General features: G+C 37.8%; 1 protein-coding gene across 3 annotated transcripts in view; it reads left to right on the top strand.

Annotated features, from left to right (window-relative positions):
* gab2 (GRB2-associated binding protein 2) overlaps positions 1-16,088 on the top strand; it is a 64,707-nt gene that overhangs the window by 42,876 nt on the left and 5,743 nt on the right. For all 3 annotated transcript variants that reach the window (XM_038282845.1, XM_038282844.1, XM_038282846.1), the window contains 3 exons: positions 11,038-11,266; positions 14,428-15,020; positions 15,624-15,721. In XM_038282845.1, coding sequence (XP_038138773.1) covers positions 11,038-11,266; positions 14,428-15,020; positions 15,624-15,721 — 920 coding nt within the window. The remainder of the gene's footprint in view (positions 1-11,037; positions 11,267-14,427; positions 15,021-15,623; positions 15,722-16,088) is intronic.

Below are 16,088 nucleotides of genomic sequence, written 5' to 3'. Positions count from 1 at the left end.
GATTTAAACGGAGCAGATCTGCTATAGAACGTTTAGTCTCTCCTGTGTCTCCTGGAGTCTAGATCCTTCTTTAGTTGTAGTAGTTTAAAGGAACGGCCATTATGCCTCTTAAGGCAGTATTTTGCTTCTATATCTCGTCATATCTCAAATTCTTTCTCTGACTTTTAAACAAATTATAAGGGGAAGATTAGAAAAACTGTAATTTTCAAACTTAGGAGAGCTTGAAGCCCAACCACTTTATTCTTTGGGTATCTTGATTTCACAGCAAAAACTAATATAACAAGTTAACAATCAAGGCTACTGGAGCTGGAAATAATTTGAGTGAAAAAATTTAATCTGAAATGTTTTACTTCTTAATAGTTCCTTCTATGTCTAAAAAAAACAAAAGAAATCTAGTCAAATTAGCTGAAATACATTGTATTTGCCATATACTGTAAACCAAAATTCCTTTAATGCAACAGTTTTATGATTTTTTTAATGGCTTGTCATCGTCTCTGCTATTTTTTTGTCTCTGTGAAAGCTTCTGTTCCATGTTTACAATAACCAGCAACACAAATATCTTATATAACACAAGTCTTTATGGAGAAAATGTCTCAAAGTTCTAATTTAGATGCAAATGTGTGGGAGATTCACTGCACTTATTGTGACCATGAATGACAGGGAAGCTGAAATAACACCCAGAACTGCTGATGTTCTGCTAACATGGATGGAATAAATATGTGCATGTTCTATGTTAATATGGATAAATGTCATACAAATACATTATACATTTGTTCACAACAAGCTGCTTATTCTATCTTTAACGGAGAGGCTGCTTTCTCTCCTACCAAAATGCCCTTTAACCGCATTGATTTTTGTTGAAATAATGCCTCCATGGCACTGGAAGGTCAGGTTTCTACGGCTGTGGAGCTGTCTGAGGACAGCTGTTTTATTGTTGCAACTGCCAGCCATCCAACCAAAGGAAAAAAAAAAAAAGAAAACAGCTTTAAATGTTAGTCACTCCATGTATAGGTTTAGTTATATATTTTGTTCCCAACTTCTTTGATTTGATTTATTCTTTTTTATATATATATTTATAATTAATTTGCAACTAGTTTTGGTGTTTAACACATACTGGACCGCTTAAGTAATTATTTTTCAATGTTTAATGATTTTTGGAAACATCCAGTTACATGCTTTTTTTTGTTTGTTTCTCCTAATCTGGTGTTCAGTGTTAGTACTGTTGTTATCAGACACCGATAGCTGTCTGTGTGGCGTGTGTCTGCGCCCAGAGAGACCCAGCCCCGAGCACAATCTAATGAATGGAGCTTCGTTTCGTCAATCATAGGCTTTGTTCTGCTTTCTGCTTGCTGTTTGAACTCAGAGACAAGGATCATCCTCGCTAAGGGACCAGGATTTTACTTGTCAGCAGTCCTTCTGCTGTGCAGCTCCCACTGTTTGATTTTGTTCTTTAGTTTGTCAGTTTTTCCTGTCTGGGCTTTACAAAAGGAAATGAAAAAAAAAAAAAAAATATATATATATATATATATATATATATATATATATATATATATATATATATATATATATATATATATATATATATATATATATATATATATATTGTCCCAACTAACCCTTGATCTGTAAGATAATTGCAATGATTAAAAAAAAAATACAAACGGCTAAAGAAGAATAATTTGCAGGTTTTCTTGTCTGCTCAATGCGTCTTTCTTTTGGATATTTCTAAGGATATTGTAGGAATTTGTATAACTTTCTACCAATTTTGGTAAAGAGGAACTGGTCTTGGTAATCCGAAAGCTGTGGTCACAATTGGCTCACTTTCCAACGGTGGCTGCACCTGAGGTCTGTCAGTTAAGTTGCGATCTTCACTTGCAACACAAATATCAGTAATAATGAATGAAACAGGAATTAAAAAAAATCCGGATCAATGCATGTTTTGTCTGCCTATTATTCATAAATAAATGTACAGTACCTTTATTAAGTATTCACGTACTTAAGCCTTTTTAACATTTGGTTACACTGAAATCATTCATTTTCCCACTCTTAGACTCTCAGCATCACAACAGTATTAAAAGGAAAATGGTTTCAAGTTTTCTGAATTGAAAAAAAAGGATGTTTGTTTTCAAGGACGCTCATAGATTTACAAAGGCAAAAAAAGTAGGCGTTTTTATATGGTCAGAAACTCATAATTATGAAAAAAAAATGTCACTCTTACAAGATAAGATGTCACATTAACGAGAAAATATGCAATAAAAACAAGAAAACAGAATCATTACAAAAAAGTCATAATAATGTGATCTGGATCTCTTTATGTGATGCTTCATTGCTATAATTTATTATATCAGAAAAGGATTCTTTGTCATTTTAACCATTTTAACCATGGTCAAAATGTTCCTGTGGGAAGAGAACAACTTGGGGTTTTCACCTAAAAACCCAAAGGCCATAAGATACCTGCACAGTGTCATCCATATTAAGTATCCTCAATATTTCTCAGTGTCGCATTTGGAATGAAAGCACATCAGCGCCAGTGATGCAGTCATTACCCCCTTATGCTGTAGCCACAAAATCTTTTCCTAGCAATATAAGATCTCGATCTTCTGAATGCAACATCTTTTCAGGTAATATCGACATCTTCGCATAATTATCACATCAGGATCTTATATTATGTCATTTTATGTCATGATTATGACATTTTCATTCCTAGTTATGACATCTTATCTTGTACTTTTGACAGCTTTGGACATGATTACAAGATTCAGATCTCGCTTGCAGTCTGCATCTGTACTTTTCTCCTTGTTTGTAAATATTTTGAGTATGTTTTTATCTTTTTTATATGTATATTTTACTGAATGTCTATTTCCTAATTATAAAAAAATCATGTTAAAAGACAAATCTATTTAGCTGCTGGCAGCTCTCTCTGCAAAACATTTTGAACAGTTATATTTTGTTTTAAACCCAAATAATTGTTTTTACGGTGTAACTTTTCATGTATTTGAACCCCACAGCTTTATTTGATTAGATTTTTTTTTTGTTTGTTTCTTTTATCTCCTTGTTTGTACATTACAGTAATGAGGTCAGGCCAATATAAATGAGCTGCTGTACATTTTGCCCCTGAGTCTGTAATTCATCGTCCCAGAGACAAGCCTGTTTTCGGGTGATGGATTAATTTGGCGTATCGAGGTAAACGGATGTCGTGGTGTGGTCGAGCGTCGGAGCTCATATGATGCTGTGAGGCGGGCACATGGAGAGCAATGCTATCAGGCAATTCCCCTGTAAATCATGCTGTTTTCACAGCGTATGGTGAAGCTTTCTTGGCTTCTTATATCCCAGTGTTGGTCTGAACCATCTTAGCAGAAGTCTTTTTATGTGAACCTAAAACCCCTGCAAATGGAGTTGCTCTTTTGGGACGCTGATATATAGGGAAATAGGCCTGGCAGGTCCATTTAGGAATACTAATAATGTATGTATACACTTGGGATCACCAGTGAAAACAGTTTCGTGCTCTACTCATTAGGGTAGCACACAGTTCGAGAATCCTATGTTTTTCTTCTAAGGATACTTTAATGTAAATTGCATGACCCTTATCCTGGCCTCCCCCAACCTAAGGTCACACAATAGAGACATGAAAGGACTGATGCTTATTTGCAGGATTCACTGTAGCTGTTTGAACTCTGAGTCTTTATCGTTAAGGGAGCATTAAGACGATTAAACTTTAGTAGAATTTCTTCTGACAGCCGACTGACTGAATGTATCTTCTTGATTTAAGTTTTAATGGAATATTTAAGGAATGGCGATTTGAGGAAATTTTAAAGCTTCTTTTCAACAGGTCCGTGGAATTTTTCTATTTTTACATACACTTTGAGATCAAATTAGGACATGTTCTCATCCAATTCAGACCGGGAGGAAATGAGCCCCCTACAAAGATGTTCTTGTCATGAGTGATGCAGCATACTTCTAATTTTGGCCCTTGAGACCAGCAGCTTGCTTTTATTAGATTAAAGCCGCAGATCCAATGAGACAGAAGGTGATGTATTATGGAGCATGATTGTAAAATTGCTCATGAACTTTGGAGCTCTTTGACCTAGAATAGCTGTGTCTTTTTTGCCAACCAGGGTCTGTTAGGGTGCTGCCACTAATGCCCGATGTCGCCTTAAATCTCAGCTATGAGTTGAAAAAAACCTTTCCTTCAAACTGTCGGGCTACTTCAGTGTGAAAACAGTTCCTTATAAAAAAAATATGGATGCCACTTGAACACTCAACACGGTTGTGTCATGTTACATCCCCACAGGATTTCAGTTCGGTTTTAACTAAAAGATCAACACAAGGTTGTGTGTTATTTTGAGGTGGAGGATTAAAAAGAAACATAAAATTTAGTGTTTTTTTTTTTTTTTTGCTTAAGCGTCCTGAATCAATACTTTTTTTTATTTTATTTTTTTACCTTTTTTAGTTATAATTTTAGCTGCCAATTCGATTCTCAATTGCCTTTAGAACTGGGCTTTAACTGGGTCAGTCTAACAATTTAATATTTTTTGACCAAACTATTATGGTATATAAGTGAGTTATTGTTTAAAGGTATAGTGTAGGATTTTCGCAAATTTTTGAAAAGAAAAAAAAAAAATGCACATGCATAACCCTGTACCCGCTCCTGAGAGGGAACGCCTATTAGCCTATTAAACCTGTATGAGAGCATGCATGAGCCCATTTCTCCTTGTGCATGTTCTGTTTAAAACTTGCTGTTTGCATGTTCATACAAGCTTACTTTCCTAAAGAAGATTTGCAATTTCTCCGCTATGTCAGACTCACAACCGGTTAAGTTAAAATGGGACGGCTTTCCATAAAAATATCACCAGAATGATTGAAAATTAGGAGAACCACGTATTTAGATGATCCACCTGGAAAAAGATCATGCTCCACTACACCTTTAGGTTTGTTGTCCTGCTAGAAGTCTTTTCACTACCTCTGCAACTAAAATAAATGTATTGGTCTCAGTAAGGTTTCTTACACTGTTCGTTTCATTAAGCTCTCACCAGCTTCTCTCTCTGACAAAAAAATAGAAAAATCCTAAGCATGAAGCTGCCATAACCATGTTTTATGACATGGATGGTATGCTCAGGTAGATGTGCAATATTGGTTTTCCACCATAAAATGCACTTTTCTCTTAGACCAGACATTTTCTTTCAGTCTGTAGCGAACAATGAACAGGAATATCAGGGTTGTTCTTTAAATGAGGACTTTGTTTCTGTCCCCCACAAATAAAAGCCCAATTTCTTGGCTGTATGAGTGGTTATCCTGTCAACAGATTCTCCCAAATGTGCTCCCCCAGAGTCACCAATGGTTCCCTCGCTTGATTCTCAGATTCATTTTCTCTTTTTTTTTTTGCCTTTTTTTTTCAGTTTATCTGGACAGCCAGTTTCCATTCTGTTTCTATACGATGAACTGAACTTGCTCTGTAAATGTTTTATTTTTTATAAACCTGCTTTACACCACACCCAATTTCCCCTTAACCTGTCTGACGTGTTCCTCGTTTTTTCTGGATGCTTCCTGCAAACTGATGTTCTCACGAACTGGAGTTTCTCAGCCTCAATAGAATGTCTTTATTTGATTAAATTACGACCAGATTAATTGTATTTACCCATTAAGGGACTTTTGAAAGCTAATAATTTGTACTGGATGTTTTAAATGGGTGGCACAGAAAATGGATTTTAATAGAAAATGTGAATACTTATTTGCTTCCTTCTAGTTCCCGATTACATAACCATTGGTCTATCACAGAGAATCCCAACAAAATAAAGCCAAGTTGGTGGTTTTAATGGGATTACTTTCAGAAGTAAAACTAGTAGGAATACAAAAAATAGAGTAAATATCTTTAGTGTTTGTTTTTTTTCTTTCTTTTTATCCTTTTGAGTTCCAGTGTTTTATTTATAAAGAGTTCATTGAATGCCTCCCAGAGGTGACATAAATCATCAGGCCCATTAGTCTCAGTAATGGGCCCAGGACGTTGCCTATTCCATCAGCAAACAGGACCAGTAATCTTTCATCTTGCTCTATTTCTGACAGCCATTCTGTAGCTAATCAGGCCCAGAAAAAATATTATCTTTTGCACACAATCAACATGTAAAACTAAAAGATTACATGCAAGGAGTTTTCTAGGTCAATTTTATTCTGCTCAGTAATACAAACAGCTTTTGTTTTGCAAAGCGGCTCTCCATATCAGCAGGGGCGGGGGAGTCTGTCTTTTGACAACAAATCAATATATCTACCCATGTTAGAGGGGCCAACGCTCACCACGCTGGATGAAAGCTTTTGCAAAGCTTTTTGTGGAGAAAGGAGATGATGCCTAACCAGCCCAGGGAGAATGGAATCACTCAGGACAATGGTTCAATTGAGGACCATTATGAGTGGGGGAGTCCCTGCCTGTGTGGCTATGGGCCGGGGCATCTCGCGGGTGTCCACTGGCCTGGAGACCTCATAACAGAGGCTTTTTTTCCCCCCCTCTCCAGCCCTGAATGTGGCCTCATTTAGCAACTGGACTCCAGAACACCGCCACAGCCTCACAGAAAATGTAGATATCAATGCAACATGTTCATGTTCTGCACCTGAAATCACAACCCGCTGGTTCGTCTTAGTGTGTTGACTTTTTTCTATCAGGGCATATATAATTTAAAGTTGGTCTAGATTGTAGAATATGATTTAAATGACTTTCTTTTTTTTAGAAGAGGCTGGGATTCCTCTTTTTTTTTCTTATTTGTTTTTGTCCGAACAATGTTGTGTGCTTTCTCCTTGGGTTTGAGTAATTTTTATCCTACCCCCCATTAAGTAACAAACCTGTACTTGGCTGCTTTTATTTGCAATGTTTGCTAATGCTAATTGTTAGTATTGACAAATATTTTTACTATCCTGTCCAGAAGTAAAGTGTTAACCTCTGTATGGCTTCTGAGTCCCTTTGATTCATTTAGTCAGAATCAGAACCATGACCAATGTTTGCCCTCATTTTGCTTCTTTTTCGTATGTTTTTATTGGCTTGATTCCTGTGTCAACAACACAACACTTGACCACGTAGCCTATTGTTTTTAAGCAAATCACGCTTTTTCTTGAAATTTCTAAACAAAATGTAGTAAAATATGGCTTTTGTTTAACCATTGTAACAGTTAAACCTGTTATTAATGTGCAGTAACTTCCTATTCTAGCTATCTTTTAACACACCACCAGCATACTCATGCTTAGGCAGAAATTTGACACAAAGATGATGCAGAGCAGAGCTGAAAATGAGCATAAGGGTTTTTAGCAAACATCCAGGAATAGCGTTGAGTTTGAGGTTTTATACAGTCGCCCAACAAAGCCTTGTTTTTGTTTTGAAAACGTACAAATTGGAACAAACGAAGGGGTCCACCCATTTGGAAAGGTGGTTGTTTGGCTTTTGTTAGACTGCAATACCCCATACCCATCTAAGTGTCTGAAAGGGGGCTTGTTAAAGGGGATTGTTGGACTCTCTGAGCAGACGAGGTCCTCCACTCTCCTGTAAAGGGGGTGGGACTGCAATGATAACGGGAAGGGATTAACTCAATAGCTGCATTGTAAGTTTTTGAAAGCTGGAACCTGAATCCATCCCCTCTGTTTAAAGTTGTTTTTTCTTTCTTAACATAGATGGCTTCCTTCACCCCCCTCTCAAACCACCTATTTTCTTAATCCATAATGTGAACATTCTGGTCCTCCAAAGAATGTCCTTTGTCCATAAGGTGTAGATTTACCGCAGTCTTGACTCAGAGGAGGTGTTGGACCATGCGTTTGTGGAGAGGTTGTTTGGATTCTCCAATATCAGAGCATTCCTCACTGCACTTTGGGTGTTTTGTCATTAGGATGCACTAGCCTCTGTCTAAGGGTCTTGTTAGGTTTGAAATGTACTGGTATTTTGTGTTTGGAGAAAAGCCTCTTAAGTTTTTCAGAGACTCCAACAACATATGGGATGGCAATGTTTTTTTTGTGTTTAATCTTCTCACCATTATTTTCTGCTGCGTTTCTTTTGGATTTCCTTGGTGATTTGACAAATGCCCAATTTGGGTATCCACAAGTTTGAAGAGCATCTTTGATGTGTTTGTGTTCTTTTTGAAAGCTTGTCAATCATTTAACAGGTTACTACCTCTGTGACATTAGCTAGTTAGTTTATCCTGGAATAAACCCAATCCTCTTTATGAGTTGTGAGTTTGTGCTCACAATTTATCTTCACATATTTAAAGTATTTTGGTCACAATATAGGGTAGAGAGCAGGGAAGAGATAAAAAAAAAATCTTTGGCATAAAAGTGACTTAAATGCCTCAGAACTTTTTACTGCTTCTCTTTCCAATTCTCAAAAAAAATTTCTTTCCAAATGTTTTTTTTAAGTGTATTGTCATAACAGAAAGAAAATGGGACCAGAGGCCAGCAGCAGGGAGAATGATGTAGTTTCTTTACAGGTAAAGAGGGATTATAACTTCCTTAGAATATCTATCGCAGGGAGAAACCATGCAGGTATGAGGAAAATGTTTTCACGGATATTTCACAGGAAAGTTGAAACTGAATGCGAGAGAGACTGATACAGTAAATCACTGGGGTATACCCAGAAATGATGGTTATGACCCTGGAATTATGGTTTGGATTCTGTCAATTCACTTATTGTTGGTATTTATCTAAATGTTGTTCAATCAAAATATTTGTCTTGTCTTGAAAATGACAATACACTTATAACATGTACAAAGTTAGAAATCCTATTTTTATATTAATTTAATGTAAAAATAACACAAAAAATAGAGTTGACCTGGATGCAAACAGTGAGAACGAATCAGTTATTCAGTTAAAGGTATAGAGGACGGTCTTTCATTTCTGAGTGGATCATCTAAATAAGTGGTTCTTATAATTGTCAATCATTCTGGTGATATGTTTACGTAAGTCAGTTTTTCTGCGCATGCGCACTTTCAGCCACATATTTGTTGTGAGCTACGATTTTACAGTCATTGAAGCTCACCTTTCTCACAGCTGTTCTTTGAAAATGGCCGAGGGTCGTAAGAGAAAAAGTATTTACGAAGTCTATGAGAAGAAAAGAATGAAGAGCTCTCCTCGCAAATCATTATCGAATTTCCTGTCACAGGGACCCGCTGTTGCCATAGGCTGACACTGCCCAATGGCGCCGAATAATAACGAAGATAGCGAATGCACCACAGGAAGGAGGAGGAGTTACGTGACCAATCGAAAAAAGCTATGATCATTTGACCAAACGGTCAGTTAACTGAGTTTGCTATAAAGTCCACTATATAGTCCCCACTGTATGTGGACACAGTAAGCTTGTATGAACTATGAGAACAGCACATTTTAAAAAAGGCGTGCACGAGAAGAAATGAGCTCGTACATGCTCTTGCACACACATTTTTTGCATGTGGAGAGGACGGGTCTTTTAAAAAAATCCTCCACAATACCTTTAATTAGATCTGTAGCTGGGTGTAAACTAAATAAATAAGACCATCAGTGAGATGATTGGTTGTTTGTATTTCTGTCATTTATTATTCTAGATGCTAGTCAAATCAGTTACGTCACAGTGCTCGTTATTTAGCACTAGTCATAAATGAGATTTACGGTAAGTTAAATAATAATAATTAGACAGCACTTTAATGTTTGTTCTGTACACTGTGGCAGGTGGATGTCACAATTCACCTGCCACAATGGTTGGCAGGCTAGTATATTTAATGCCCTGGATTGTGGCTTTGACCTTTTTAGATCTGAAAAATCTGTTATTTCACGTTTCTGGGTCAGATGTTTCAGGAATGCTTTTGTTGGTAGATTTGAGAGAAATACATCCTCTTCACTTATTTGTTACACATCTGTTTTGTGCTTGGATGATCTTTGTACCAAATAACCAATAACATTAATTTAACATATTCCCATAACAAAAACTCTTTAGTGTGATCACCCACACATGTTTCTCTTCTCTTGTGTTTATTTTTAGGCAGACCTGTTGCTTGGAGGCTTTTTTTTTTGTCAGAAACTGCTTTTAAAATGACCTTTGAAAATGATAAAAAAGCAGATTCAGATATATTTATGACTCATATATTAAATGCATCACATCCGTGTTTCTGAAACTTATTTTAACCTCTCAAAAGAGAAAAAGGTGTTCTATTAGACATTGTAATTAAATGTAACCAGTTAACCAATAGGTTCTTAAAATAATAGCAGATATTTTTCTTCTTTATTTTTATTTTTCATATATTGCATGGTTAAAGTGATAGAATAATGCTGCGATCAGTTTTAATCCCAACATATTTAGGCTGCAGCAATTCAGTGGCATTGCATTAATATTCTTGTGCAGTTTGTACATTTACTGGAGAGTGAAGGAGAAAAATTATCTTCAGCAGCAGCAGCTGAGTTTTTTTTTTCCATGTGTCCCTCAGCTCTTGTTGCGCACAGCACCATCGGTCGATGGATCAGTAGACCACCCACTCTACATACTGAGCATCCCCTCATTCTGGCCTCCCGCCCAGTTCGTTTCCAACATCCCTATCTCGGATTTGTCTTTTCTTTGTAGTCGGTGGAAAAAAAAAAGAAAAAATCTGGTACACCAAGCCGAAACAATGAGACTGCAGGACACTGCCCCCCTTCAAGATTCCCCCCCCCCCCCCCCCCCCCCCCCCCCCCTTCACAAAACAAGGGTTGGCTCAATAAAATCAAACAAAGCACATTGACCCTGATTTTAAAAGTGTAACTTGGATCATGTGCTGCTCAGTCGATGGCTCTGTGCAGCTCTAAAAGCAGAGGGCTGCTGTTTTCTGTTCTCCCCTGAGACAGATCTCTCTCTCCTTTATCGATTAGAGTGCAGACTAAAGGGTAATGAGTACAAGAAAACACCAGACCCCAAACTCTTTGGTAGATTAAAAAAATACTCCTTTTAATTAAAAGATTGATACATTTTACAAGCAAAATGAGGAGCCATAACTTGGCTGTTTGGTTTATAGCATGTTTCAGTAAAAAAAAAAAAAAAAATCAATGATTCCAATTTCTGTCTGCCTGCAGAGAGTAGATTACACCATATGCCTCGATCTGTTGGAGCAGATGTCACCAGCTCGATGGCTCCTATAAGCGGAGAACGGAAGTCGTCGGCGCCTGTCCACTCCAGCCAGCCAGTGCTCTTCACCTTCGATGTGCCTGTGCGCCACTCGCACCATGGCTCACTGTCCAACAGTGCTCCTCAGGACTACCTCCTCCTCCACCAGTGCATGAGCAGGAAGACTGAGAGTGCACGGTAAATGTCCTGATGCTCAGACGTCCTGTGTCGGTTTCCTGTTTTCCATTGATGCAGGTCAACATGCAGGTTTGCAGCTCTTCCTTTGCTCAGAGCCCTCTAAGGGTTTCTACCTACCGCTGCAGGGGAAGAGTTATCCAGCTGTATGTGTGTGTGTGTGTGTGTGTGTGTGTGTGTGTGTGTGTGTGTGTGTGTGTGTGTGTGTGTGTGTTTGCGTGTGTGCATGTGAGATAGCAGGATGAAACTATGAGAGATCATTCAACACTGAATCTTAATGCTAAAAATAGAAAGGGAGGATGTTGTGGTTTATTGTATGATCTCTATTGTTTGTTCTTCAAAGTATTCATTAATCAGATATTTATATTTTGAGGGGAATCTCCTATGTACAGATTATTTAGTTGGTTGAATTTAAGTTGTACTTCATTTGTAAGAATGGTATTAAAATGTTCAAAGTTAAGTGGCTTAAGAAATACAAAATCTCCAGTTTGCTGTGCATTTTTATTCAACCCTCTTAGCTTTGTTAACCTCCAATAATGCTGATACATGCAGTTATCTTAAGCTTTAAAGATCTACAGCTCAGGTAGGAGAATGTGTTAACAGGAAAACATTATAGAAAACTATGAGAGCTACATTGATAAATGCACAGTAAAGCATGGTGGTGGCGCTGTTATGCTGGGAGAACAGATAAGAAGGGCTACATTGTAATGTTTGCAGGAGTTTGGGTAACAATAGACAGTTTGTACATGTGCAAAGCTGATGCTGAGATTCCTCGAAATACTAGCAGCCATAATTGGACTGCATGCTAAATGCAAAGAAATGCTTCACTTTTCAGAGCAGTAACTGTTAAAAAAGTTAGAAAACATATGATTTTCCCCTCACTTCACTAAGGAGTAGTAATGTCACAGAGATCAGCCACGTTTAAAATCTAAAAAGACATTTTTCCCTCTATGTAACATCATTAAGTTTGTTAAAAGGCACAAAACCAACCTGAGCCTTAAAAAAAGACAATTTAATGTTTTTTTTAATAGTATTCAGTTCATGAGCTACACATTATTTTACTTATATTTATTTATTATTATATTTATTATTCTAAATTAATAAAAAAAATCCTTAAAAAACATTTTTAGTAGATTTTTTTCCTACTATACAGATTGAATAACTACTACAACTAAACTTTCCTATTTTATTTATTAATCACGTTGCTCTTTTCCACATCACAAAAGCTAAAAGTTATGAAGAGGCAAAAGAGACAAGGTTGTAGAGCCCTGCCCTATCACATACCTTGGTTGTAACATAATAATAGTAATAATTTAAAAAAAAAACAGACTCAAATAGTGTTAATATATCTTCAAGAGTTAAATCTGTATGTTCTGAGTCTGATAGCAAAGGAAACAACTGTTTAAAGGAAGTTGGTTCTGCGTTTTCCATTTAGGGCCACCTCACCTCCCCCCATCCTTCATGCTTCTGAGGCAGCTTTAATCACAGCGCCACTCAGCAGAAAGGCGGTACGCTGCATGATCAATGAGTCTGAGGTGGCAATTCATCTCTTCTGTACGTTTTACAATCACACAGGGTAGAGCAACACTCAGCTGCAAAATTTACACGCAAATCCGCTGCACTGGGATTTGGCGAAACCCCGAAAATCCCATCCCATCATCCATCTAATTAGCTGGATGAACATATTTCTGTCATCCGGTTCTGCATCAAGAGGCTGCTGATTAAGAGAAGCATCTGGTGGAAGGGTGTGATACACAGCAAGAATGGAAGTCCCAGGGTCTCCTGGCCATCCAACCGTTCTCTATACCTGCTTAAGCAGAGTTACCTGGGGAGTGACATTCATATACACCACAGTCAACAGATTTCAGAGGGGCTGCCAGTTCAATTTGGGTCAACATGAATCCTTTAGTTTGATATTAACATGAAAAAGAACTATAAATGCAAAGACCAGCTACATTAGAGCGCTGCAGAACTGAATGTTCAGAAATGTCATGTTCTTTCCAACGCTCAAGGTAAGCATGCAGTCGAGGAACTGTACATAAGGCATGTCCTCAGGGTGTCCTATTAGTGAACTCTGGGAAACTTGTAGAATTTGCATTTGTTTTTCTATCTGCAAACTCTCTCCTCTTCATAGCATGTTGGAAATGTGTGAAAATACAAATAGCTTTTCAGGAAATGCAAAAGACAGACAAAAAGTATAAATCAATCAATTCTAGGCATCAAATATAGTTGATCTTAATGCAGCCGAGTCCCAAATTATTCCTACATCTGTTAATTTAGATTTAAAACACATTTTGTTTTAGTTCTTTTTGAGACCTAACTCCCAAAGGATATAATTCATATATAATTCAACAGGACTATAGATTTCCTTGTTCTAAAGGTATGTTTTTACTTATTTCCTATAAAAAATGTCACCTTTGAAATTATTTTCACCCTTCTTGGTTATTATAGAAAGTATCTTTATTGTATTGCAGCAAATAAACCCCTTTTTTTCTTATTAGCTCTAAGTCTTAAACCTACCTACATTTGGCAGGGGTAAGAGATAATATTAGTCAGCAGAGCATTATTGCTAAACATTATAGTGCTTGTTTGCTTAGAAGATCTTGGCTGCCATCTGTTGGCTTTCTGTGTTATTACACTTAGATCCGAATAGAACAGAACAGAATGGAATAAAATAGAAATATCTATTATTGTCTCTTAGTGGGTGAATTAGATGTATCATCAGCTAAGTAAGTAACAAAGGGAAGGATGCAGATTCCCAAAAGAGAAAAGTATAAAACACCAAATATGAATCAATATCTCAGTTATGGATGAAAACTTGCTTGAGATATTTTTTTTCCTCCATGTTTTCATTTACTGGGTGTCAGTTATGTATTTGGCTATCAGATGGACAGATGAAGCCTAAAACCTATTCTATGACTCAGAGGCTGAAGCTCATGAAAAACTGATGATGGAAAGGGGAGAGATGTGTGGATAAACGGGGGATCATGCAGTCATTCTTGCCATAGCAACATTTAATAATAATATTGTGTAGCTTTATCTGGTAGTTTGTATTTTAATTGTTATTGGCATATAATGTTATGTATATGAGGATATGTTTGGGCACAGAAAATCAACTAGGATTTTAAAAAAAGCCTGAGCTATGTGTGTTTGTTTTGTTGCAGGAGTGCCAGTTTCTCCCAATCTACGCGAAGCAATGTGTTACTGGGGAGTAACTCTCCGGTGCAGAAATTCTCCTACGGCTTTTCGAACTGTTTAAATGGCACGGGGGCTCAGCTGCATGGTTTTTACAGCCTGCCCAAACCTGGGAAGCATCAACTGTCCGTGCACGATGATTCACAGGAGGCCTGTTATGTCCTTCCACGGGGTTACAGCTCGGAGGCCCCGCCTCACAGCAGTCTGGGAGATACTGACTTTGAGAACGAGGAGGTGTATACCTTCAAAACCCCCTGCAACACCCTCGCCACGTTGCACAACAATGAGCGGTCACCAGACAACTACGACTTCCCCACTACGCCCGGCTCCTTCTATCAGATCCCAAGGACATTTGACAAGAACCATAACTCCCTGACACCTTCCAGCTCTGAATCTTCCTGCGCTCCTCCACCGAGGCCCCCTAAACCTAACCAGGGCTCTGAGGGGAACTGGGGTAGTCCCCACTCAGCTGGGAGTCAGAATGGGGATATGACATCTGCTGTGTCAGCCCTCCCTCGCAGAAACACTCTCCCTGCTGTTGAGAATATCAGGCTCCACAGAGGTAAGTCGGCAAATCAACAGAAATCTACAAGCATTCAGTTTCTCTTTCATGTTTTCGAATCCAAGTCTCAATTGATCAGCTTTAACGCAGTGACTTGGTGACGTCCTCCTCTTCCTCCCTTCCCTTCCTCTCTCACTTTCCTGATTTAAGTGAAACTGCTGAGCAGAAACAAAGGACCCAGTGTAGCAGACAATGCTCTGCTAAGACACTAATGAAATTCAAGTCATACCATCTGATCCAGAATGTCTCGTTCCAGACTGATAAGCAATTAGAGGGAAAAAAAGACACTCTTAGCTACAATGCTTGGCTTCTTAGCCTGTCATGTATGCGGCCCTGCACGTTTTAAAAGGTCGCAAATAGATCCAACCACCATGTGACAAAAATAGATTTAAATCTGGCCAAGCATCACACCACATGTCTGTTTATTTTAGATCTATAACCTGCCTTCTCAAAAAGTACAGTTACTTTTGAAATAAACACCTTTTATTTCAGTATAAGCTAGGATTTGCAATTTTGTTGCTTAATGTAAGCATTCCTTTTCTTCTTTGAATCATTTTCGGACATACTAAGGAATGATTAACCTCCCTTCCTATTCCTCCACAGGCTCCTCCTTTGAAATCAACAACCACCATCGTTTGTTCCACTTTAACAACTCGGGCCAGTCTGTCGAGTCTGTTAACGACGGCTTCAGCTCATACCTGGTGAGCATTCAGATGATTATCAAAGTTTGCTTGTATTCTCATGTGCGAAAGTGTTCGATCAGTGTTTTGTATTGCAAAACAAACTGCAAAAGGTAAATATCAGTATAAAAAAGGCATAAGAAGAGCTGACTGGTACAACATTGACACTGTTCATCAACCAGGAACAACTACTGTGGGGATGTTTTGGGTTTTTTTTGTTTGTTTTTCGAATTGTAGACAGAGTGGCTCCTGAAAGGAAAGCAAAAATATTCCTGTTTATATTTTGTCTCAAGCTTTGTTATGGATGGCAAACATTTTATAGTAGGTTCTCTGGTTAGAAGGAACCAGAATTGAACTTTAGGGCTGTCATGCAAAATACTGGTGTGGG

Source organism: Cyprinodon tularosa, unplaced genomic scaffold (genome assembly GCF_016077235.1).
Source record: "Cyprinodon tularosa strain WSP-4 unplaced genomic scaffold, ASM1607723v1 ctg188, whole genome shotgun sequence".
Taxonomy (NCBI): Eukaryota; Metazoa; Chordata; class Actinopteri; order Cyprinodontiformes; family Cyprinodontidae; genus Cyprinodon; species Cyprinodon tularosa.
Note: the sequence above shows the minus strand (reverse complement) of the source record. Positions and strands in the feature narration are given on the sequence as shown.